The sequence below is a fragment of the Furipterus horrens genome, unplaced genomic scaffold (genome assembly GCF_987537825.1).
Source record: "Furipterus horrens unplaced genomic scaffold, mFurHor1.1.pri manual_scaffold_17, whole genome shotgun sequence".
Lineage (NCBI taxonomy): Eukaryota > Metazoa > Chordata > Mammalia > Chiroptera > Furipteridae > Furipterus > Furipterus horrens.
In genome coordinates, this window is record NW_028327187.1 from 28,443,828 (window position 1) to 28,468,378 (window position 24,551).

The following is a 24,551-nucleotide window of genomic DNA, read 5'->3' on the forward strand; positions in this document are numbered from 1 at the left end:
ACCTCAGTTCCCTTCAAAGTAAGCACCTTGGGACCTCACACAGTTCTCCCAGTTGTCACCTGCTGTCCCGTTGTATTTTCCTGAATCTCATCGACGGTCTGAAATCTCTTCCCTTTCAAAGGTGATTTTAGTTTTTGGAAAAGCCAGAAGTCACAGGGCACCAAATTTGGGCTGTGGGGGGGCTGAGTCACCTAGGTGATTTAATGTTTTGCCAAAAAGCTCTGCACAAGACATGATGCATGAGTGGGTGCATTGTTGTAATGAAGCTGCCAATCACCAGTTGGCTATAGCTGCAGCCTTCTGAATCACCTGAATAGTTTCTGTGGAAGAATGTCAAGCTTAATGCAAAATCTGATGCAGATTCATTGCTCAACGCGCTCAGTCATTTTGAATGCGACGGCCACACAGTACACAAGCTCACACGATGTGTCTACCACCCCCACTGACTAGTACAGTGAAGATGTCATTGGTCACCCATGCACATTCCAGTCTACTCTCCTTGGTTGCCAGGTTACATCAATGTTGGACTGGACTTTTTCTGGACAGACCTACTATTTTTAAGCTGTTGAAAAATCAAAAGAGGAATAATATTTTATTATAGGAGATTCAAATTTCAGTGCCTATAAGTAACATTTTATTGGAACTTGGCCATGTTCATATGTTTACCTGTCATCTGTGGTTGCTTTCATCCTACAGCAGCACAGTTTAGTCACTGTGACAAAGACTTTACAGTCTGCAAAGTCTGAAATATTTACTGTCTGGCCCTTTACCAGAAAAGTTTACCGATCCCTGTTCTAGGTCACTGGTTCTTAAGTGGGGTCCCAGACCATCAGCACCAGCATCATCATCATCTGGGAACTTGTTAGAAGGCAATTCCTAGGCATACCCCAAACCTATCAATTCAGAAACTCTGGGAATGGGGTTAACCATCTGTGTTTTAACAACTCCTCAAGGTGATGCTGATGTGTTAAAGTTTGAGACCCCTGGTCTAGGTTCAGGAAAAGGACCTAATCCATTTTCTTTGCAAATCATAGTTGTTGATATCTTGTTCTACATGTAGTGGGTAAGCTGTAAAATAATCTTAAAAAGTGTTCTGTAAGTGTATTATTATGCATGAGAAGTCTGGCCAAAATGGACACCTAGGGCAAAATTAAAGAGGAAAGGTGGAATAAACCACAGAAGGCAACATAAAATCCAAAGGATATGTGTGGAAGGTGGAGGACTCAATGTAGCTAGGGAGCCAGTCCCTGGACCTCCTTCCCTCCACCTCATTTTATGTAACCTTTTAACAAAGATGAATCAGATATGGTCCCTGTCCTCAAGGAGGTCATAGTGTAAGTAGGGAGGTGTCCTGCCATCCCTCTTCTCCCTCATTTACTGCCTTTCTTCAGAACTTACCTTTGAGGAAGTGTAATTGCACCAAATCACTGACCCTAATAAACAAAAACAAACAGAAAAAAATTAACTTGGCAAACAACAGTTATACCTTATTCCCAATTTATTTTAGGACTGACTTCCAAACTGATTTTCTCATATCCTGGCTTTTTCCTTGGCTCATTCAGTCTGAATCTCAAAGCATCACCATGTTTTTTTCTTTTTGTTAACTACCATCCATCGAGTACATATTACATGCCATGGCTATGCTAAAAGTTTTGCCTATACTCTTACATTAAATCTTCATAAAGTCACTTTGAGTTAGGTATTATTACATTTATTTTACAGATGCAAATCTGAGGTATAGAGAGGTTAAATAATTTGGTAGAATTGGAACACCAAATCTTTTTGACTGTAGAGCCCAACCTGGTAATACTTGTGCTATTGTGCCTCTAATAATATTCACCATTTGCAGTATTGCAAGACAACACAAACCAAATTGAGATTACTTAGCATGTGCTTCATATTTTAGGGTATGCATGGAAGGAAATATTTAAAAATCAGCTGTATCCTTTTCCTGAGCTAGATTTTGTGTGATAATTTTAAAAGTAGAAAAGTCCTGCGGGTGTGGCTCGGTTGGTTGAGCATCATCCGGTAAGCTGAAAGGTCAAAGTTTAGATTCCCAGTCAGAGCACATGCCTGGGGTGTGAGTTCAGTCCCTTTTACATACAATTTAAAATAATAATGTCATAAACAATTCCTTAACCAGGTAACATTATTGTAAATAGCACAGTAATTTATATTTCTTTTATTAAATAACTGCATTGTGTCTTCAATATGAAATTGGTTTTTTTTTTGTTTGTTTGTTTTTTGACTTACTGTTTCTGCCCATTAGGGACTCTTTCATCAGGTCCATTTTTGAGCAATAGTTTTTAAATAGTCTTTTAAAATGTTAGTTATTTATTATGTAAGTATAAATACCTTCATCAAGGAAAATTAGAAGTAATATAAAAGCAAATATAAAAAAGTCACTCATAATCTTACTGCCTTGCTGTAACTACTATTAATATTTGGAGTACAACCTTTCAGACATTTTCCTTTGTGGAAATTTATTTATGTAAATAGTTTCTTTCTTCATTCCTTCCCTCTTTCTTTCCTTCCTTCCTTCCTTCCCTTCTTCTCTTCTTCTTATTTTGCAAAAAATGGGACTATTCTATTTTCTTGCTTGCTTTTTTTCACTTAAAATATTAGCATATATCCATATGTGTGTGTGTGTGTGTGTATATATATACATATATATATTATGAAATCATTCATTCATAATGACTGCACAGCATTTAACTTATTAATGTACTGTACTCTACAATATTTTGCAAAACAAAACAATTCTTCTTAGACATCTAAGTTGTTTCTGTTAGGTTTCCCCCCTTCCTGCACTCTAACTGTCCTGAGTCCCATTAGTGTTCCAATAATTTACTTTGGGTATATGCGAGAATCCAAAATGATTCTCCAACTTCCACTTTATAATAACTTTTATGTATACCTAAAGAAATTATCTGGCTATTCATTAATACCAGAGCCTTAAGAGTTACAATGTTTCTTTATAAACCCAGAGGGAATGACATAGAGACGGTGGCAAAAATATTTCTCAGTCATTTTCTCAATATGATTTCTACTGTCAGGAGAAAACCCTGTGATGACAGAGAACTTAATATAGATGAAGTGAAAAAATAAGGTTTGGAGCAATCTGGAATTTGAATCTGGCTTCTGTCCCTCACTAGCTATGGGGCCTTAGATGAGTTATTCAGCCTCTCTAAATCTCTGTATTCTGATATTTAAATAGGGATACTAACATTTATTTTATAAAATTACCAAGAGGAGTAGCAACATCACATGTAAAGAATCTAGTACAGTACCTGACAAAATAGTGGGCGCTCAAAATATGGTAGATGTACATAAGCTGTTACCACTACCTTTTCCTTAATATACAGAGAACTGAGGAAATATTACATTTTCAAAAATGCCACTATTATGAACGTTTTCAAGAATAATGGTGAGAAAGCTTACTGATACGAACAGAATGATCATTATAGCTCCAAGCAAGATACTGCTACCAGAATATTTTGTACTAATTTTTGAAGAACACTGATCAGTAGGACCGCAATGTGGTTTTAAGTCATACTGTGATCTCAACGATAAATTTCAGATTCATTATAAGAGAAAGAACAGAAGGAACACCAAGCTCTTGACTTTGCCTTTATGAACTTTATAAAATCGTTTAATAGCACCATTGGATATGCATTTGGTAACTACCAAACAAGTTTGGCTATGCAAAAATGACTCCTGGACTTCTACAATATTGACAATCTGACAAAATGGATGCATTATCCAATAGACTAGGATTCATTTTGAGGTTCTCAAACACGGCCCTAAGGTTCTTTATAAAAATTTGCTTTGTTCTCCAGCCTCAATGGAGTAGAGGAACTAAAGAGCATTTCAAATGAAAAGACAATAAGGAAAAGTAGTAGCAGATAGAGCAAGGTGTTGAAAAGAATCAGAAACCAGGAGACTGTTGTTGAACAAAGTCTACAGATCATGAGTTTTAGGCAGATTTGCAAATAAGGATAGCACATGCTCTGTAAATAGCAGTTGTTGCCACAAGCCAAAGGGCAATATTTACATGAATCCTGTGAAGGTCTATGGATCAAGCTTTGACCTTTACAGCCAAACTCATATACTTAAAAAAAAAATGCTTTATTGATTATGCTGATACAGTTGTCCCAATTTCTTTTCCCTTTGTTCCACTCCACCCAGTGACCTCCCTCCCTCCAGTTGTCCTCCCCCTTTAGTCCACGCCCATTGGTTGTGCATATAGTTCTTCTCAACATATTCCTGTCTACTCCATTTCCTTCTACTATGCTTCTTAATTCCTGTACCATTTCCCTCTCTTTCCCCTCCCTGCTGACCTCCCTCTATAATGTTCCCCATACCTATAATTCTTTCCCACTCTCGTTGACTACTTAGTTTGCTTTTGCTTCAATTCCCTAGCTTCTGTTGTAGGTTGTTGTGATACAGTTTTTATTTTAATGTTCATAGTTTTGATCCTCTTTCTCATAAACAAGTCCCTTTAACATTTCATATCCGTGTTTTGGATCTGATGAACTCCTTCAGGTTTACTTTGTCCTGGAAGCACTTTCTCTGCCTTTCTATTCTGAATGACAGCTTCACTGGATAGAGTAACCATGGTTGTAAGTTTTTGCTTTTCATTACTTTGAATATTTCTTGCCAGTCCCTTCTTGCCTGCAGAGTTTCTTTTGAGAAATCAGCTGATAGTCTTATTGGGACCCCTTTGTACGTAATTCCTTTCTTCTCTCTTGTTGCTTTTAAGATTCTCTTTATCCTTAATTTTTGACATTTTGATTATAATGTGTCTTGGTGTGGTTCACCATGGGTCCTTTTTTTTTTTTTTTTTTTTTTTTTTTTTTAACTTTCTGTGCTTCCTGGACCTATAAGTCTATTTCCTTCCCCAAATTAGGGAAGTTCTGCTTCATTATTTTTTCACGTAATTTTTCAATTTCTAGATCTTCTTCTTCACCTTCTGGCAACCTTATGATTCAGATGTTGGTCTGCTTATAGCTGTCCCATAGGTTTCTGAGCCTCTCCTCATTTTCCTCACTTTTCATTTCTTCTTTCCACACTGGTTGACTGCTGTTCCTTCCCTATGTTTCGACTTGTTGATTTGATCCCTGGTTTTCTTTCCCTCACCACTAGTTTTGTATATGTTTTTGTTCATTCCAGCAGGACTAGCCTTCATTCCTTCCCCATCTTGTTTAAGATCTGCTGTTAGGTCTTTAAGCATTTTTGTAACCAAAACTCTGAACTGTGCCTCAGAAAGATTTCCCATCTGCTGCTTCGTTAGATTAGATATTTGCTGTCTGGTCAGCTGCGTCACTTGGATCTCTATCATGATCTGTGCCATCCTGACAGTTTTGTGTTTGCCTTTGCTTCCTTGGTGGGGCTGTCACACCTCCTACGCTATAGGGGTGGAGCCCTGTGCACTCATCACAACTGGACGACCCTTCTCATCACGCTGTGGTGTTTTCTGTGGGGATGGGGGTCCAGGATGGATTCCTGCTGTTCACTCTCTGCTGAGACTGGGAGCCTCCTCCTCCATCCCCACCCCCTCTGGGCCTCACCGTCCAAGGTAATGGGGGTCTGCCTTCCCTGGTGTTGGAATCGCAAGCTGACGGGTCTGGTGTGCAGCCAGGGTTGCTCCACAGGCACTTCTCGTCTCCCCTTAAATATGGTTATTTGTGCTTACCGCTGTCCCGCCACTTTTGCTGCTGCTGCCACTGTCAGCACAGCTTGACCTCTCTGCCCTGGCTTTGCCCCTCCTACCCGTCCGGATGAGCACCACTTCTTTATAACTTCATATGTTGGACTTCCATTTATTTTCTGGAACTTCTGGTTATTTCTGGTTTTGCGGTAGTTGTATTATTTCTTAGTTGGGGAGGGAGACAGAGCGTGTCTGTCTACACCTCCATTTTGGCTGGAAGTCTCCCAAACTCATATACTTGGTAGCACTTTCAGCCATGTCATCTTTAAATGAAAGGGTCACATTATGCACACACAGAAAATTGCCAATGTACAAATATGTTCAGTCCCCCAAATTATTTTCTACATTCTTTTTTGGAACTTGGAATACATGTTTGCACAGGAGAGGTGTTATAAAGGGATACAACTTTCTCAGATTTCTTACAAAAATGCATTTAGCCCACAATGTAACTGAAATACTGTACATTGGCCATGAGATATACAATGGAACAAAGGGCCTTTGCAAGCAGGAATACATTGATACACAACAAATATAACTTGAGCTTTTTCCTTCGAAGCCTCAGGCAATGAAAGAGGAATTCTGTCCTCCCATACCTGCAGTTTAGTGAAAAAGAAATCCTCCACTGCCCTTGTCTGGAAGGGTCCCTCTCAAGTCAAGTGGATGCATGCATTTCAGCATTCCCCTCTTTCAGTGCTCTTTAACCTTCTCACTAAAGAACCCTTAATGAATGAGAAGATTAAACAGGTAATGGGGAAGGGGTAGGATGCTTAACTGGAAGGCTCAAGCTTTTATGTGGAGACACTTCAAAGTGGGAAGTTCATTCCTTAATTCATCTGCACATTTTAATAGAAAATATTGTGTATAAAATAATCAGTTAAGTGACTTAATTGCATCCCACTTTTAAAAAATTATATATTTTTGATTATGCTTTTACATTTGTCCCAAATTTTCACTCTTTGCCCCCTTCAACCCAGCAACCCCACTCCCTCAGGCAATCCTCCCATCATTGTTCATGTCCATGGGTCATGAGTTCTTTGGCTACTCAATTCCTATACTGTACTTTACACCCCCACGGCTATTCTGTAACTATTTGTATTTCTTAATCACCTCTTCAGCCATTCCCCTACAGCCCCCTACCATCTGGAAACCATCAGAATGCTCTGTTTCCATGATTCTGTCTCTGTTCTTCTTGTTTGCTTAGTTTGTTTTTTAGATTTAATTTTTGATAGATATGTATTTATTGCCATTTATTGTTTATAGTTTTGGTTTTCTTTTTCTTAAATAAATCCCTTTAACATTTCATATAATAATGGTTTGGTGGTGATGAACTCCTTTACTTTTTTCGTTTGGGAAGCTCTTTATCCACCCTTTGATTCTAAATGATAGCTTTGCTGGGTAGAGCAGTCTTGGCTGTAGATCCCTAGCTTTTCATGACTTTGAATATTTCTTGCCAATCCTTTCTAGCCTGCAAAGTTTCTTTTGAGAAATCAGCTGACAGTCTTACGAGAATGCCCCTGCAGGTAAGTAATTTCATTTGTCTTGCTGTTTTTAAGATTCTCACTTTATCTTTAACCTTTGGCATTTTAATTATGGTGTGTCTTTGAATGGGCTTCTTTGCATCCATCTTGTTTGCAACTCTCTGTGCTTCCTGGACTTACATGTCTATTTCTTTCACCAAATTAGGGAGATTTTTTTTTCATTATTTTTTCAAATAGATTTCCAATTTCTTGCTCTTTCTCTTCTCCTTCTGGCATCCCTATGACGCAAATGTTGTAATGTTTGTAGTTGTTCCAGAAGCTGCTTATACTATCCTAGTTTTTTTTGGATTCCTTTTTCTTCTTGTTCTGATTGGTAGTTTTTTGCGTTGTTATGTTCCTAATCATTGATTTGATTCTTAGCTTTATTCACTCCATTATTGTTTCCCTGTAAATTGTTCTTTGTTTCGGTTAGTGTATCTATCCTTTGTCTCTAAGTTCCTTAAGCATCCTTATAACCTTTGAGCTCTGCATCTGAAAGATTGCTTATCTCCATTTTGTTTAGTTCTTTTTCTGGAGTTTTGGTCTGTTCTTTCATTTGAGTCATGTTTCTCTGTCTCTTCATTTTGGCAGCCTTCCTGTGTTTATTTCTATGTATTAGGTACAGCTGCTATGAGTCCCTGTCTTGGTAGCATGGCCTAATTTAGTAGCTGTCCTGTATGGTCCAGTGGCACAGCCTCCCCTATCACCCTAGCTGGGTACTAGAGGTGAGCTCTTCATGTGGACTGAGTACACCCTCCTCTTGCAGTTGAGCCTTGGTTGCTTGCTGGCAGGTCAATGGGAAGGATTTAGCCAGGCCAGTCAGCTGAAAGGATTGGCTGTGACCACCGACCACCAACCTCTACCTTCCATGGAGGATCAGCTGTTCAGGGGCAGGGTGGTAGTGCACTGACAAGGTCTGTACCTGTCTACTGGGTGTGCAGGCACTGGGGTTTCCTGGGTGGTGCAGGTCAAGGTCAGCCCCCATTTGTGTTTAGCTTGGGGCCACCCTGCTTGAGCTATAAAGCAATCTAGGATGGCTGCTACCTGTGCTGGGCTTGGAGAGTCCCAGGCAAAGCCAAGCTGTGCATCTAGGCTAGCTGCTGCTAGTGCCACTACTGGGGCCACTCAGTAAGAGATATGGGGGCTGGGGGCTCACTGAAGCTGGCTGTTGTTTGTTTGAAAGAATTTAGGAAGTTGTGAAGGAGCCCAAACCAGCCACTCTATGGAAAAGCCATTGTTAACACTTGTAAGTTGGGTAGGATGGAGCCTCAGTGGGTATCCAGGGCAGAGCAAACAGTATTTGCCAGGTTGATGGAGTCTCAGATATGGCACCAACCTGCCAGCTTTGTGGTTTAGTGGAGGGGGAGGGTTCAGTCAGGACAATGACCTCTGCCTGCCTTTCTCGCTGGGAGAAAGCTGTTCCTCAGCTCTTACCTTGATGCCAGACACTTCAGTCCTCCCTGTATGCCACTGGTGACTTTCAAGTGGAGCTCAGAGACGGTAAGTCTGAGTAAGTCTGTGTGTGGGTTCATTAGGAGGAACTGCTTGGGGCTCCAGCAGTTTCTTCTACCAATTCAACCCTGCTGGTTTTTGCAGACAGAAGTTGTGGGGACTTATATCCTGGCATTGGAACCCTGGGATGGGGAGCCTGATGAGAGGCTGGGACTCCTTGCTCCCAAGATATTCCTCCCAAAATTTTACCCACCACATATGGATGCGGGACCAGCCCGTTCTGCATCTGTGTCCCTCCTACCAGTCTGGATGGACGAAATTTCTTTAATTTTGTAGTTGTCAGACTTCCATTCAGCTCTATTTCTGATGGGTTTGAATGATGGTTGTTCTATAATTCAGTTGTAATTTTGATGTGGTTGTGTAAGGTGATCTGTGTTTACCTACGCTGCCATCTTGACCCTCTAATTCCTGAAACCTGTCCCAGTTTTTGACTAAAGTTGATGCTCCAGAAATATAAATCATTTTTATACTGACACTCCCTATACCTGTTGGATAGTACACCTGTGTTCTTCAGGATGAGAAACAAGGGCACCAGGGAGAACTTCAGGATAAGAAACAAGGGCACCAGGGAGAAAATCTAAAATAAATGAGAACATGATGAAAGTAAAATCAGAGCAAAGCTAGCTAGCACCACCAGTCCCCTCCTTTCCCCTCTCAGTGACTCACTCCTTCAATCACCAGTGTCTTGCTCTTTGCCTCTTTTTCTCTGTTGAAAACCAGTACCTAGACAGGATCTCACACTCATTCACACTAAGGTGTAAATGACCAATAATAGCTAAAATGTTACAAGGTTTTTCAATATTGTGTCACAACTTTAAAACAAAGGAACTTAAGGCATTATCCCCAGGCAAAAGGGATATATTGGGGGGACGATTGTGTGCCTTCTTGCAGAATTCACACTTGATTTCAAATTGGTAATTTACAAAGGTGTGTTGAGGGAAGTTAATCATGGTTTCTTTACACTTTGGAAAGTATTTGCTTCATTTCAGAAATTGTAGCTTTTGTGATTGCTGTTTGCTATATGTTTTGCGATCTTTTGTCCCTGAAATTTAAAATATAGGAGGCAAATCTTCCCATTATTGATAAAAATAAAAGGTGAAGAGACAGAAAATATAATATTTGATAACTGACATTTGCACAGTTGCACCCTTTACGAAATGATTTTATATTCATGATTGTGTATATTATTGGTATGGAATTATTACTAAATAATAAGGAGGATACATATAGAACACACTCCAAAAAATCACACTAACTCAATCCAATTACTAATATTTGGTACTTACATTGAGTTACCCCAAGTTTTGTGTGGACCTCGACCTTGCCCCCAGGATTTTCACAATTCAGTCTTTATGGCAAAAGAAAGGCTCCTTGCTCATTGGCTATCTGAGAGGTGTAAGAGTTGAAAACAGAACATACATAAAACCCAACAGTCATGCTCTGCCTTGTAAGAGAATATTTGCAGCTGAAATCCAAGGAGTGCTTCTCCTTCTGCAGAATCTATGAAGGCGGGAATAGCACCAGAAATCCCCCTGGGACCTGGGAAAGGGCAGTTCTCCGTGGAGGTTGTGTGTGTGTCTGGGTTTTGCAAACGGTGAGAAAGACCTTCTAGAGCACAGTTATGAGCAGAGGAAAAGTTCTTTGTGCAAGAAGAGGAAAGCACGGATGTACAAAGAGCAGATTTAAGGAAAGAGGATTCCTTGTGCATACATCTGCGAGGGCAGCTCAGGCTGACTGTCGGGGCCGTGTGGGAAAGCAGATTTGCAAGGGTCTGGGGGCTATGGATTCCCGCCTCCACTCCAGTCCGCGCCCAACACGCAGGCAACAGTTGGTCGTGCGGGGCCAGCTCGGTCTCTGAGTGGGGAGGGGGAGTCTCGCGATCATTGGGGGGTGGGGTGGGGGAAGGGGGGAACGTGACGGGGAAGGCCATGACGTAGGGTGGGTGGACGGAAGTGGGGCAGGGTTGAGGGTTATTTAAAGAAGGGGGGCCGAGCGAAGGGGTTGGAAGCAGAGTGATTCCCCACCCCAGCTCCATCTAGCTCTTTCCAGTGCAGGCACTGCCGCCTCCCGAAGCCCTCGTCCCCTTCCTGGCCCATGTCCTTTTCCCGCTCCAACGCCATGGAGCAGGACACCACCGCAGTGGCAGCCACCTTGGCAGCCGCTGATGTGACCGCCACAATCGTGGTCATAGAGGAAGAGCAGCCGGGGCCCGGGCCGTCCACCTCTAGGGAGGAGCGAGCGGCTGCCGCGGCCACCGTGGCCACGGAGAAGGGCGAGAAGAAGGAGGTAAATCGGAAGTGGGTGTGTGTAGGGTGGACAAATCCTGTGCCGGATCCCTCGAAAGGACCCAAACCCTCACCTTTTTGCGCCGATAAGTACACGAGAGCTTGGTGGGGATGGGGGCCGCTGGCGCGCGGAGTTGGGGGGCGGAGGAGCAGTCTAGTATTCACTCCCCTCCCCCTTTCCTTCTCGCCGCCTGGAGGGCGGGGGCGGGGCTGAGGCGCGGGCGCGGCGTAGGGTTCTGGGCGCCCGTTATCCAGGGGCTTGGGGGTTTGAGAACCCCTCGGCAGCTCCCAGCCCCCCTCACGTTCCTGGAACTGGGGTAACGCGCGGGGTGGGGGATGGGACCGTGCAGAAATCAGCCTCTGCCGCTCCCTCTCCTCTCCCTCGCTCTCCCCCTCTTCCCGTCGGCCTCTGCCTGGGAAATCTGGGCCCTTCAATCCCACACTCGCGCAAAAGGGGTTTGGCTGGGGCTTATTTTTTAAATTGAATTTCAAGGTGCCGGTGGTTGGGAGGCGCAGGATGATAGAAGAGACTTTTACAGCTTTGATTGGCAATGTCGATCTTTTGGGTGGCTGGGAAAAAAATACCTTGTTCGTTGGGTCCCCGCCTGCTGAGGTGGGGGGTGTCATCCCGAGAAAAAGAACTCTCTGCGTCGTACTCCCTTCCCTCCTCCAGTTCAAACCCCAAACCCAGGAACCTGGCTTAGGAAAATTTCTAACGTGTGCACCCTTACCCTCTCCTGCCCCGCCCCCAACGGTATAGTGTTTCACTCCAGGGCCACCCAAATGGTCCCCCAATCCGGCCCCCAAGCCTTTCAGGCTTCTTTCTTCTAGTAGGCGCTGCTGGCTTCTGGAAACAGGCAGGTTTAACAAAAAAAGAATTTTTATCTCGCTTCGCCAGGATGACTTGCTGCTAACGTAAATAAGGGGACCGTTCAGACACTTCTTAAAGCCAAATCCAGAAAATATATATTATCTCCGTAGGGCATATTTCATGTAGACCAAGGCATGTGAATAAAACTATGAAACATTGCAAAATTGAGATAAAAATAGGTTGGGGCATAAAGATTTTTGATGTGTAATAAAATTGTAGAATGGATAATTTATGCATGGGTGGATTTTTCCCGTTTATGAACATATTACAATTTAAGAATGGTAGATAATTAAAATTATGCTTAAGAGATCTCAGGTGGTTTTGTCTGAATCATTATGTGAGACTATACGACCAAATGAAAAGCTTTCGAAGGAACATCTCTCACTGTGAATCAGAGTAATCTTAAATCTGGCAGTTGCTTAAGTGACATATTTTACTGTAACAAGGTTGACCATCAGAAAAACAATTGTAAGTGCTAAATGAAAACCGTAGAAAACATGCACATTTTAAGTTCCATGCGATACTTGGATCAATAAGACAATATTGATGATTAAATCTGGGCCAAATACCAAACGCCGCTGTAAGTCAAATGTTGGGAAATTCAGAAATGCATCTAGGTGCCTTTTATTCCCTAGACTGGGCAATGTAACTGCTAGCCTGTCTTTTGTATGACAGTAAAGGTTGAATTTCCAGGTCGTATAAGTTTTTTTGAACTGTGAAAAGACTGGGAATCAATTTCAAAAAACTACATACTAACCACTGAGTTGATACATATAGGTTCATGAACTCTATAGCCTCATTAGAAAGTGCCTTAATAATAGTACCTCATTTGTCTGCTCAGCATAGGGAAATGAGGTGCTATGTGGTAGGAATTTTCTGGGTATCTGAAATTTACTACTGTACTTATTACATCTTTCTTATTTTTAATTTTTACTTAAAAAATCTAAATAGTACCAAAACACCTACTTATGTTTTTTTCATTTATACCATTCTTTCAAATAAACTAATTTGGTACGCCCCCCACCCTGGGGGGTGACTAAATATATTGCACATTACCTTGACTTTTTAAAGGGTGTACTAAAAGTGCACATTAAGCTTTTCTTCATGTCTATCAATTATTGTACTCTGACAGTGATACAAAGGCATTTGAAATCTAGGCGGCTGTTTTCCCTCAAGTAACCACCTCCCAGACACTTCCAGTGTTGTGTTGATTTTTAAATAATTTCTGTCTCCTCCCTCAATTGCCAGGTTGTTAGCTATCACTTTTAAAATATTTCATCTACTTTCATTAGAAAAACTTGTTTATGATAATGGACGTAGAAATAACAAAACCAAAAAAGTATTTAAAACAACTATAAAATACAAAAATACAAGTGATGCAGCAGGGAGCGGGAAATGATTACACCAGAACACCAGGGAAAAGGGATGTTGCTGTGGTGGAGCTCTCTTCACATTTTAGTCCTGGGCTTGTGCCATCCCTTCTTGCTGTTGACAGTGTTTCTTCTTCTACTGGTCTTTTTCATGTAATTTGCTGCTGTTTTTATTTTCTGTAGTATGGGAAGCCAGATTATTAAACTTCCTAGGAATTGTATATCAAATAAAAGAAAATAGGCTCTGAATGAGAGCATTTCCATGATGCGTAAAGTAGGTAGGATTTAATGAATTGACTTGTGGCATTTAACTACGGAAAGGTATTTTTGCTTACCTTCTGGTTCTTAAATTTACTTGGTTTGAGTGATAGTTGTATAACTTCAATGTTAGATTACATATAAACTGGAGTTGGTATTTTTGGTAATAAAAATATCAAGGAAAAGGTCATGGTCTTTTAAGATAGGGCATCTTGATGACTTTGTGCTGCATTCTCATGATATCTAGATTACCAGATGATAAGATCCTTAAGGAATTTATTAGAATAGTATAGTCACCTTTTATCTTTTCTTGAATGAGAAGTTTATTTCGGAAAATATATACATATGTAATTAAGAAGGTTTAGAGGATAGGTTTAAAATTTCTTGTTGAACATAGTGCCAATTATGTAATTGTCCACAGCTTTTAATAGTACTGTTCAAGATTAGGAATTTTAATTAGCTAAAAAAGTAATGATTAAAATATTTTTCTAATATTAAAACCTTAGTTTTCAATAAGTGCCACATCATTAGATAATATATTTGTTTGTATGGGGTAAAGTAATTTTCTTTGTTTGGAAATTTGAAAACTAGACTTCATATAATTTTTCAAGGAATAATAAAAGTGTGGAGTTTGTTACCCAAATTTCCTTTAATTGTTGCTTTGAAAATAAAATAGGATTTATAGTATATGTGACATCTTAAAAGTGGAGTTGAGCCCTGGCTGGGCAGCTCAGTTGATTGGAGTGTCGTCCTGTTCAGGGCACATATCTAGGTTTCAGTTTGTTCCCAGTTGGGGTGCATGTAGGAGGTAGCCAATGGATGTTTCTCTCTCTCTCTCTCTCTCTCTCTCTCTCTCTCTCTCTCTCTCAAATCAATAAACATATCTTTGGGTGTGGATTTAAAAAACCGTGGGGTTGAGGGGATTTTAGCAGTTTTCTCTTCTCATCTACCCCGGATTACATTCAAAATATCTTACATAGATGCTATATACATACATATGAGATGCTGCATATCAAGACAACTGTTATTTGGGTTAGGAACACCTGAACAATATCAGATTGGTGCTCCAAAGTATAACCCTGACCAGGGTCAAATTTCCTGATCTTAGTTTGGGTTTCATCAGAATAGAAATTTTAGTAAATACATTAACTATTGGAGCCATGTTTGTCTTATGTTTAAGATCACATTCTGTTTTTGAATCATAATTTAAGTTTTCAGGAGAAGGTTGACTAAACCCATGATAAAAATGAACCTAATTTCTTTAGTTTTCACAAACAGATGTATATTTTGACTTGTACAGACTTTGTTAAAACTGAAATAGTCTCAGCTTTCATACTAATGGCTGCGTTTGTTTTTACTGTCTTTTTTTCTTGATTCCATACAGGGAAGGACTTGTATTCTACATACCTATTTATATTTACAAGTACAAGCTTATCTTTACAAAGAATAGAATGCATGAGATAAGCCCCCAGATAATTTCAGTGTTTCTAAGTAGCTGATTTTTAAAGTTTTCACTAAATTACAGCTTTCTAAATACCGAAGGTTAATAGTTAATAGCCCTGAGAAAATGCTTCTACAAAATATTTAGGTAATATAAATAGTTAAAATAGTTTTCTCCCAGGCTGGAGAAAACTAACATAAACTAAAAGTTTGAAACTGTATTATTTCATTATGTTAAATATAAATGGTCACATTTTATTACATAAAAAGTTTAAATATTCTAACTAGAATATGGAAACAATAAAATATGGTGTCTTTTTAGGAGCAGAAACCATATTCTTTTCTTCTGAAACTCTGGCGTGTTTTCATTACATAAAGTGTTAGTATTAATATTTACCTTCCTTGAATTCTTTGGTTTGTGGTTGATAATATTAGTGTATTCTAGATTTTTAAATCTATTTTTTAGTATATTTGAGATTTAAAAGCTATTCAGTGTCTACACATTTTCTTACACTTTACATTAGAAAATAGGTGAAAAGGTTCAATGTTTCTCCTTTTGGCTGTTGTTTCAGTAAATGTTGTTTCTCTGGCTTTCACAATTCTATGCATTTTTTTTTTATTGGACCTCAGGTGCACAGAACTAGATTAATCATAAGCCCTGCTCCGTGACATGCTCTCATCATTAATCCATGCATGGCTCACGTTTATTTATTTATTATTTAATTATTTTTTATTTTCTTTATATGAAAATATTGACCATTTTTAAGACCTTGCTTTGCAATTTGATGATCGATTTTCTTTGAAATTCTAGAAAAGCGTTTCTCCATTTCAACTCAAACTTGCTGCTAAAGCTTCTAAATCTGAAAAGGAAATGGACCCAGAATATGAAGAGAAAATGGTAAATATATTCTTGGGTAGGATAGTGAATGTTGTAGGTAATTTTTATAGAGGAGACATGAAAGATTAAAAAATACACGTGTATGTGTAATGAATACAGAATTATATATTTTACAATTAGAAAGTAATTATTATTGTGATAGGTTTTTTATTGAATAAATGAATCTCCTCATTTTCAGATGAGGAAATAAAAGAGCAGAGAAACTACATGAAATAGTTGGGACTAGAAGCCACATCTCTTCATTTTTGTTCTGTGCTCTTTACTCCATATTAAGGTGTTTTGTGCTAGAAATACTTTATCCACTAAGTGAAAATACCTGCGACAGTATCAATATGGCTGAAAGAAAGCAGGTCACAAAGCTAGACTGATATTTTTTTCTCCCCCTTTCCTTGCTTTGGATATGTGAATGCTACACATTGTGAAACGTGATATAGTAATATGTTTTTTGGAGAGGATATTTGTCCAGTGCATGAAAATATTACATGTTTAAGCAGTATAATCATAGTTATGCCCACCTACTGCTTTGCTATATACGCTTATTTAATTTTCAGTCACTAAAATCCATATTTTAAGTTTAATTTAACTGTATATTTTTATGCTTGGGATTTTTTAAGACCAGTGAATTCCGTCAAAAGAAAAATTAACAGGTAGTTGGAATATAGACTTTTTTTAATTTTTGAGGGTTTCTTTTTGTGGTAATTTATAAAAATAAATAGAGATGAAGTACATTTTTTGGTTGTTCGTAGTGATTTTACAAAACTCCATGCCTTAATGTTTAAGGCCACATCTAACATAGATAGTTAATGTGTTAACAACTCTGAAAACAACATTCCAGTGAGGATAACATAAAATGAAAAAGTTTTGGCCTCCTTCCAGCTACTGCTCCGAATATATTTGTCTAATTCTTATATTTATGTTAATAAACTCTTGTAAGTTTCTGGTGTTGTTAATTATGCATCCTTCATTAGCAATAGAATATCCTCTATCCTGTGATTCAAAAAATCATCTTCATTTCTTTTCTTTATCTAGAATAAAGTAAGTACATCTTTTGGTCTTTTAAGATTTTTTTAGTGAAAAACTCTTATTGAATTTGGATGGTACAAGTTATATGACCTTTTATAATTTATTGAGAAGTTATAATACATAACAATTTTCAGTAGTTAATATACTATTTCACTTGTGTGTGCATGTGTGTATTTTCTTCCAAATTCTGTATCACTTTGCAGAGAAACTTTGTATACTGTTATCATAAAATGTAATTGAAGAGATAAATGTTTATTACGTTATTATACCATAACATCGAAAATATTTTGAGACAAAGTGACACTGTATTTTAAGATTTCAATTATTTCTAAATGCAGCTTGAAATTTTTTGAGCGTTTATGATGTGTGTGTGTTTGTATATATATATATATATATATATATATATATATCATAGTTAACTTAATTTCTGTATCTGGGGTACATTATATATTATGATACTTAATTTTGTTAACTGTTCAGGAAAAGAAAATTGTAATGGTTTGGAAAGAGGAATTTGTTTTTTGACTCCAACTATTTAAGTAGGGTACTACTTATTGGAGTATTTACCCAGTCTGGCAGACCATTTGGGTTTTATTCAAACTGTCTGAAAATACTGTTTTCAGATTTGGCTACCTACTAGCTGTGGGAGCTTGAGCCAGGTTATTTACTCTCTCTGTACCTCAGTTTTATCATCTGTATAATGGGGATAATACTAGTACTTATCTCATAGGTTTATTAAGAGAATTAAATGGGTTAGTATGTTTAAAGTTTAGAACATAATACAAATTAAGTGCAATATAAGTGTTCGTTAAATAGCTTTAAACAAATGAAAAAGAAAGTCATTGCTTTCTATTTTGTTTTGTGAACTAGAAAGCAGACCGAGCGAAGAGATTTGAATTTTTGCTGAAGCAGACAGAACTTTTTGCACATTTCATTCAGCCTTCAGCACAGAAATCTCCAACATCTCCTCTAAACATGAAATTTGGACGTCCTCGAATAAAGAAAGATGATAAGCAGAGCTTAATTTCTGCTGGAGAGTACGTTGGCACCTCTTTCTACTTTCTTCCCTCTCTCTTCCTCCTGTCTCCCCTTCACCCTCTCCTCATATATTCCTTCCCTCTTCATATATTAACTATAACTTTATGTTCAAAAAATAATGTTATTGTTACTGCAAAAATGTTTTGTAGGCAATAATATTTTTTCTCACTAGCAGTTAATCAGTAAAAATGCAGGCTGGTACTACACACTTCTGAGCAAGACCCTAGATAACTCTTTTTTTTTTTTTTCATTAAAGATACTGGCACTGCATACTGACTTAATCAACACCTTAGCATTTGGGTTGAATATAAAGGTGTTTATTTTTTCATCTCAGCTACCGCCACAGGCGCACAGAACAGGAAGAAGATGAAGAGCTACTCTCGGAAAGTCGGAAGACGTCTAACGTGTGTGTTAGATTTGAGGTGTCACCTTCGTGTGAGTACTCTATTATGTTTTTTTTCTTTTTCAGTTTGGTTTTAGAAAAAGTTTACTTGACTGTATTAATGGAAGTATGAGACATCATTGATTTTTTTTTTTTCAGATGTGAAAGGAGGACCACTGAGGGATTATCAGATTCGAGGACTAAACTGGTTGATTTCTTTGTATGAAAATGGAGTCAATGGTATTTTGGCTGATGAAATGGTAAGGAGTTGGTAGCTGAGAACACATTCTCAATTATAAAGAATTTTTTTGTAAATTTGAAAAAACTGAGCTGAACTGCCTCTGAAGTCTTGAGACTAATTTTACATAGTTATTGTAACATAAAAGGCACTTACAAAATCTAGAATTGTTTAAGTATCCTGTAGAACATATACTTTCACTGGCCACAATTTTTTTTTTTTATCGTTACCCAAGGACATGTTTTCATTTCTTTTTTATAGAGAGAAGATGGGAGGGGAAAGAGAGGGGGGTGGAGAGAGAGAGAGAGAGAGAGAGAGAGAGAGAGAGAGAGAGAGAGAGAGAATGAACATTGATGTGAGAGAAACATCGATTAGTTGCTTTCTGATATGCGCCCTGACTGGTAATCAAACCAGCAATCTGGGTATGTGCCCTGACCAGAAATCGAACCAGTGACCTTTCTATAAGACAATGCTCCAACCAACTGAGGCACATTGTTCAGGGGAAGCCACAAAATTCTTAATGGGATTTCCTCAAATGATATTTTAAAAGCCTCATAGTTTTGTTTTTGTTTGTGCTTTGGCTTCAAGGAAACTCAGAGCTAAAATGAATGCCAAAGTAGAACATCTGTGTTAACTTTTAATGGTCTGCTTATTATATCCTTTGTGCCTTATCCTATTTTATATCTTCTAGTCTTACTTTCTTTGGTCCCTCTTTATTTCTGTTTTACCATTAATTTCTGTCCCATGTTTTCATCATTGGCCACCTGAAATGGATTTTCATTGTAGGCTACCTGAAATCCTTTTGGGAATTGAGGCAGGATGTGTAAACCAAACACTAAATGAATAAAACAAACAATAAACATATTAATGCATGCATGTGTGAATGAATGTAAATGACTCCATGTGTGAGCAACCAGAAAGTGAATAGATGGAATAAAGCACAAAATAGTGAAGAGCAATGTTGAGTCTTGACAGTTGAGTGTCAGGTGGGAGTCAGGAAATAAGCCAAGAAATGACATAAATAAAATGATCAAAGAGAAAAAGTAAGGCTATTTAAAATGCTGAGTCATCCTATCAGGCCTAGATTGCTATTTTAAGACCAGAGGAGAATAAGATGGGATTTAAGGGAGGGCAAGGGGCGTTCCAGATCTATAGGACCCAGTGAGACTCATTTTTATTAATACACTTGGCTACAGCCTGTCTAAACATGAAGGCTCTAAAGAGTAAATTTTTAAAGACTTTATTTATTTATTTTTAGAGAGAAGAGAAGGGAGGGAGAAAGAGAGGGAGAGAAACATCAATGCGTGAGAGAGAGATGTGTGAGAGGTAACATTGATCAGTTGCTTCTTGCATGCCCCCTGCTGGGGACCAGGCATGTACCGTGACTGGGAATCAAACTGGTGACCTTTTGGCTCTCAGGCCAGCACTCAATCCACTGAGCCATAGCAGATAGGGCTCTAAAGAGCCTTCATATTGAATTTATGCTGACACCAGATATGATTTAATACTGAAAAAGGAAAGATAAAATTGAAAAACAAAAAACAAAAATACTAAAAGTAAGTTATAATTCTGCCACCTAAAAATAACCACATTTAACTCTTGGGCATATTTCTTTTTAGTCTTTTTCTTTCAGATATATTTATTTTGCATAGTTAAGATAATAGTGTATATATAATTGGGTATTTTGGCTTTTTCACATTCACACACATTTCCCACATACTTTAAACATTTTTGTAAAAATAACTGTCAGTTATTGCATAATAATTAATCCTAGGGAGGTACTATCATTTTATTCATCACATCCCTTATTGCTGGTCATTTGAATCAGTTAATGTACTGTGTGTGTGTGTATGTGTGGTATATAATACTACTATTATGAGAAACCTCATAATTTAGTTATTCTGTACCTCTCAAATTATTTTCATAGGATTCCTAGAAGTGGAGTTACTCAGTTAAAGAATATAAATACAGTAGTTTGATGTGTAGCATACATAAAACCCATCTCATTAAGTGAAATATCAGGATAAACCTTATAAAAATAGCTTTAAGTTAAGGTTTATAAAGGAAAATAATATACTGTACATAGATATAAAGCCAGAAATTATTTTATTTTTTTATTAAATCATTTTTATTGTTATTCAATTACAGATTTTCCCCCTTTGCTCTCTTCTGCCCAGCCCACCCCCCAACCCCACAGTCAATTCCCACACTGTTGTCCATATCCATGGGTCATTCATACATGTTCTTTGTCTAGTCCCTTCCCCCGTCTTTCCACCATTACCTTCCTCTCCCTCCCCTCTGGACACTTCCAGTCTGTTCCATGTTTTCACGCCTGTGGTTCTATTTTGTTTGTTAGTTTATTTTGTTCATTAGATTTCTCTTATAGGTGAGATCATATGGTATTTGTCTGTCACCAACCAACTTATTTCACTTAGCATAATACTCTCCAGTTTCATCCATACTGTCACAAAAGGTAGAAGCTCCTTCTTTCTGCTGCATAGTATTCCATTGTGTAAATGCACCAGTTTTTAAATCCACTCATTTACTGTGGTTTTAATTTGCATCTCTCTGAGGACTAGTGATGTTGAGCATCTTTTCATATGTTTATGGGCCATCTGTATGTCCTCCTTGGAGAACTGTGTATTCAGAGCCTTTGCCCATTTTTTAATTGGATTGTTTGTCTATCTGGTGTTGAGTCATATGAGTTCTTTATACGTTTTGGAGATTAAACCCTTGTCTATTGTATCACAGGCAAATATGTTCTCCCATACAGTCAGTTCCCTTTTTATTTTGATGATGGTTTTTTTAGACATGCATAAGCTTTTTAGTTTGATGTAGTCCCCTTTGTTTATTTTTTCCTTTACTTCCCTTGCCCTAGGAGATATATTGGCAAACACATTGCTACATGGGTTATTCACACACCCTCAATGGAGGACCTGGCCCACAACCCAGGCACGTGCCCTGACTGAGAATTGAACTGGCGACCTTTTGGTTTGCAGGCTGGCACTCAATCCACTGAGCACACCAGCCAGGGCTATAAATTGTTTTAAAAGGCCACGCAGCATAGGACTTTGTTCCCTTTCCCATGGGTTAGATGGTGGGTTCATAGTTGGTAAATACAGTATTTTTAAAAGTCCACTGAACTGGATAATCTCTAATATCCTTTATGGCCTAAGAGTTCTGTTCTGTTCTTTTATGGTTCCTTAGGTCTTGAAGGGTGTGAGATACTCATACAGAGCCACATGCCCCTTGAAATGCATAGTCTGAATATTTCATGCTTGGGCTGTAGTGTTGGGACAATAGGAAAGAAACACTGGTACCTAAGGCTGGTAAAAGAAATGTGTCTTTGTGAAATACACACTCAGAATTCTTAATTTTGCAACTAATAGAAAAAATTATATAGTACAATAGATTGCTTGCTTTTTGGGGAGTAAAAATCTCCTAGAGAGTTGCTTTGTTGAACAAATTTCTAATAGCAAGTTCTTGATTTCTTTTTGTGCCCACAGTAACTATTGAATTGGAATGGTTATTTACTTTAGAAAGAGAGTCTTTTAACTTTTTGCTATGTGAGATAGTTGACAAATATCTTTTGTAATGTTGTTACTAACAAAATGTTTTATTAAATAAAAATGTTTGTGGATTTTTTTCCTTGTGATGATAATACAGGGTCTTGGTAAGACTTTACAAACAATTGCTCTGCTTGGTTACCTGAAACATTACCGAAACATTCCTGGACCTCACATGGTTTTAGTTCCAAAGTCTACTTTACACAACTGGATGAATGAATTTAAACGATGGGTCCCGTCTCTCCGTGTTATTTGTTTCGTTGGAGACAAGGATGCAAGAGTAAGTGAGAAACAGGTTTAAAAAAGCAATCAAGAATAACTTTTCTCAGGTCAAGTTGCATGCTATTGACACAAGACATTTAAATTGACTACTACTACTAAATAACACTTAATTTGTGCTTGCTCTAAGTTAGGCTCTGTTTTAATGCTTTTTATATTTTAATTTCATTCTCACAATACTCCTATGTAATGGATGTGTTATATATTAATAATGGACAATCCATTATTATGCTTATCTGCATTTACTTTTAAGTAGCATGTTTGAGTTGCACTTTCAGGTGACTTTATTTAAAAAGTCATTTTATTGACAGTGTATCTCATCAATAACTATCATTTGTGCTATTTTGAAACCAGAAACATGAAAATTTTCATGAATTAAGGTTTTATGTTTAACTTTTTGACTTTTGACTTTGACTTGTGTACATGCACACGTCTGTGCACACATGTGTACACACACATGAATAGAACCTTTTCTGTTTATACAGAGAGCCTTGTGTTTTGTGTTTATGCATAGACACAGATTTCAACTTTGGTCTTTGAATAGAAAAATATATGCCTGAATGCATTCTTAGATAATATAAGAAACTCTGGGCTCTTGTTTAATTAGCCATTTGCCAATCTAGAGCGCTGTAGAAGGAACCATTAAACTGAGTGTTTCACAAAACCAAAGATTAGGTATTTCCAGGACTGAATGGGGTCTGGCACTTTGGTTTCCTTTATTTTTGCCTACAATTCCCTAATGTATTGACTTTTTTAATATGACCACATCCCAGGGCGCAACTGAGATCTCAAAAAAGGCTCCCCCCCTTTCCTCTACTTCAGTCCAGGCAATCCTTTTATAAATGGTGGACACTCAGTGAATATTTGTTGAATGAGTACACAATGTGTTGGTGCATAACTGTGAATTTATGAAGTAAAGACTTTGCAGCGAACAGTTCATTTTTTTATGTACTATAATTTCAGATTTATAATCTTAATTAGCCCACCTCAAACAGATTTTGCTGCTCCTTGTTGACTTCTGTGGTTTTATTTTGATGCATACATCTAGAATTCAGTTTATACAAGTTAAAAATGCTATCAGTCAACTTGGCTACCATATCAGCCACTGCCTGTGAAGATTTAAAAATAGTTTATTAGATAGTCTCATGGTTTTAAATAGACTTCTTACTAGATAGAGAAAGTTCCCTTTATACAATCACATTCATAGCCTCATAACAACATCAGGAAGTTCACAAAAACATGACTGGTTTTTATGACCCCTTAACAAAGTATATGACTTGTCACTGCTAGAAACAAAGGAAGATAACAAGAGATCTCAAAAGGTTGTGATCACTCATGTATATTGAGTTCTTTCTGTTTGTTGACACTATATCATGTTGGTGATACTTAGGTCTCGCTAAGAATATGGCACTCAGAAAACAGTTATTTGCCCATATCTTTTTGGACCCCTTGTGGTATAAAAAGAGAGGTTAGTAATTTAATCATCTTTTGGTGATATGAACTTCCCCAGTTAATTGAATATGCTGTAACTGTTTAAGGAAATATATTAGCATGTCATGATAACAATTGACACTTTATGCCTCAGTTTTCCTATCTCTAAAATGTGTGAGTTCACATAATTCACGGAATTTCATAACATTCTTCATGATTTCTTGATGCTTTATTTCTGTGATAATTGTCAGCATACTCTAATATAAGGAACATTATTTTGCATTAGGCTGCTTTTATTCGTGATGAAATGATGCCAGGAGAGTGGGATGTTTGTGTTACTTCTTATGAGGTGGTAATTAAAGAAAAATATGTATTTAAAAAGTTTCATTGGCGATACCTAGTCATTGATGAGGCTCACAGAATAAAGAATGAAAAATCTAAGGTAAGCCAGTTCTCAATATATTTAAGTTTTCTTTTAGCTATTATGTTTGTTTGTTTCTCTGTATTCAAAATAGAACACTAAAAAAAATACTAATGGAAGATTGTGATTTTATTCATGGAATATGAATGAAAATCAGTTTTTAAAGTTTAAATTATTGAATACAAGACAGATGAAAATAGAGCACAATTTTGAATACCTTTCACAGCCTAACTGTTCTGCAACAGTACTTTTATATTTTGGTAATATTTGATGTGCAAATATCATTTGCATTGATTTTTTTTATTGAGGAGC

General features: G+C 37.8%; 1 protein-coding gene and 1 long non-coding RNA gene across 4 annotated transcripts in view; one reads left to right on the plus strand and one right to left on the minus strand.

The window, feature by feature from the left end:
* Positions 1 to 1,398: 1,398 nt before the first annotated feature.
* On the minus strand, positions 1,399 to 11,151 carry LOC149990761 (uncharacterized). The gene is made up of 3 exons (XR_016508569.1): positions 11,099 to 11,151; positions 10,026 to 10,125; positions 1,399 to 1,433 (listed from the first exon to the last, which is right to left on the minus strand). It is a non-coding gene; the product is annotated as an uncharacterized LOC149990761 (long non-coding RNA).
* Positions 10,708 to 24,551, plus strand: part of SMARCA1 (SNF2 related chromatin remodeling ATPase 1) — a 122,543-nt gene continuing 108,699 nt past the window's right edge. For all 3 annotated transcript variants that reach the window (XM_090264346.1, XM_090264347.1, XM_090264348.1), the window contains exons 1-7: positions 10,708 to 11,025; positions 15,775 to 15,861; positions 17,755 to 17,921; positions 18,257 to 18,357; positions 18,464 to 18,564; positions 22,209 to 22,388; positions 24,105 to 24,260. In XM_090264346.1, coding sequence (XP_090120472.1) covers positions 10,834 to 11,025; positions 15,775 to 15,861; positions 17,755 to 17,921; positions 18,257 to 18,357; positions 18,464 to 18,564; positions 22,209 to 22,388; positions 24,105 to 24,260 — 984 coding nt within the window. In that variant the 5' untranslated portion in view covers positions 10,708 to 10,833. The remainder of the gene's footprint in view (positions 11,026 to 15,774; positions 15,862 to 17,754; positions 17,922 to 18,256; positions 18,358 to 18,463; positions 18,565 to 22,208; positions 22,389 to 24,104; positions 24,261 to 24,551) is intronic.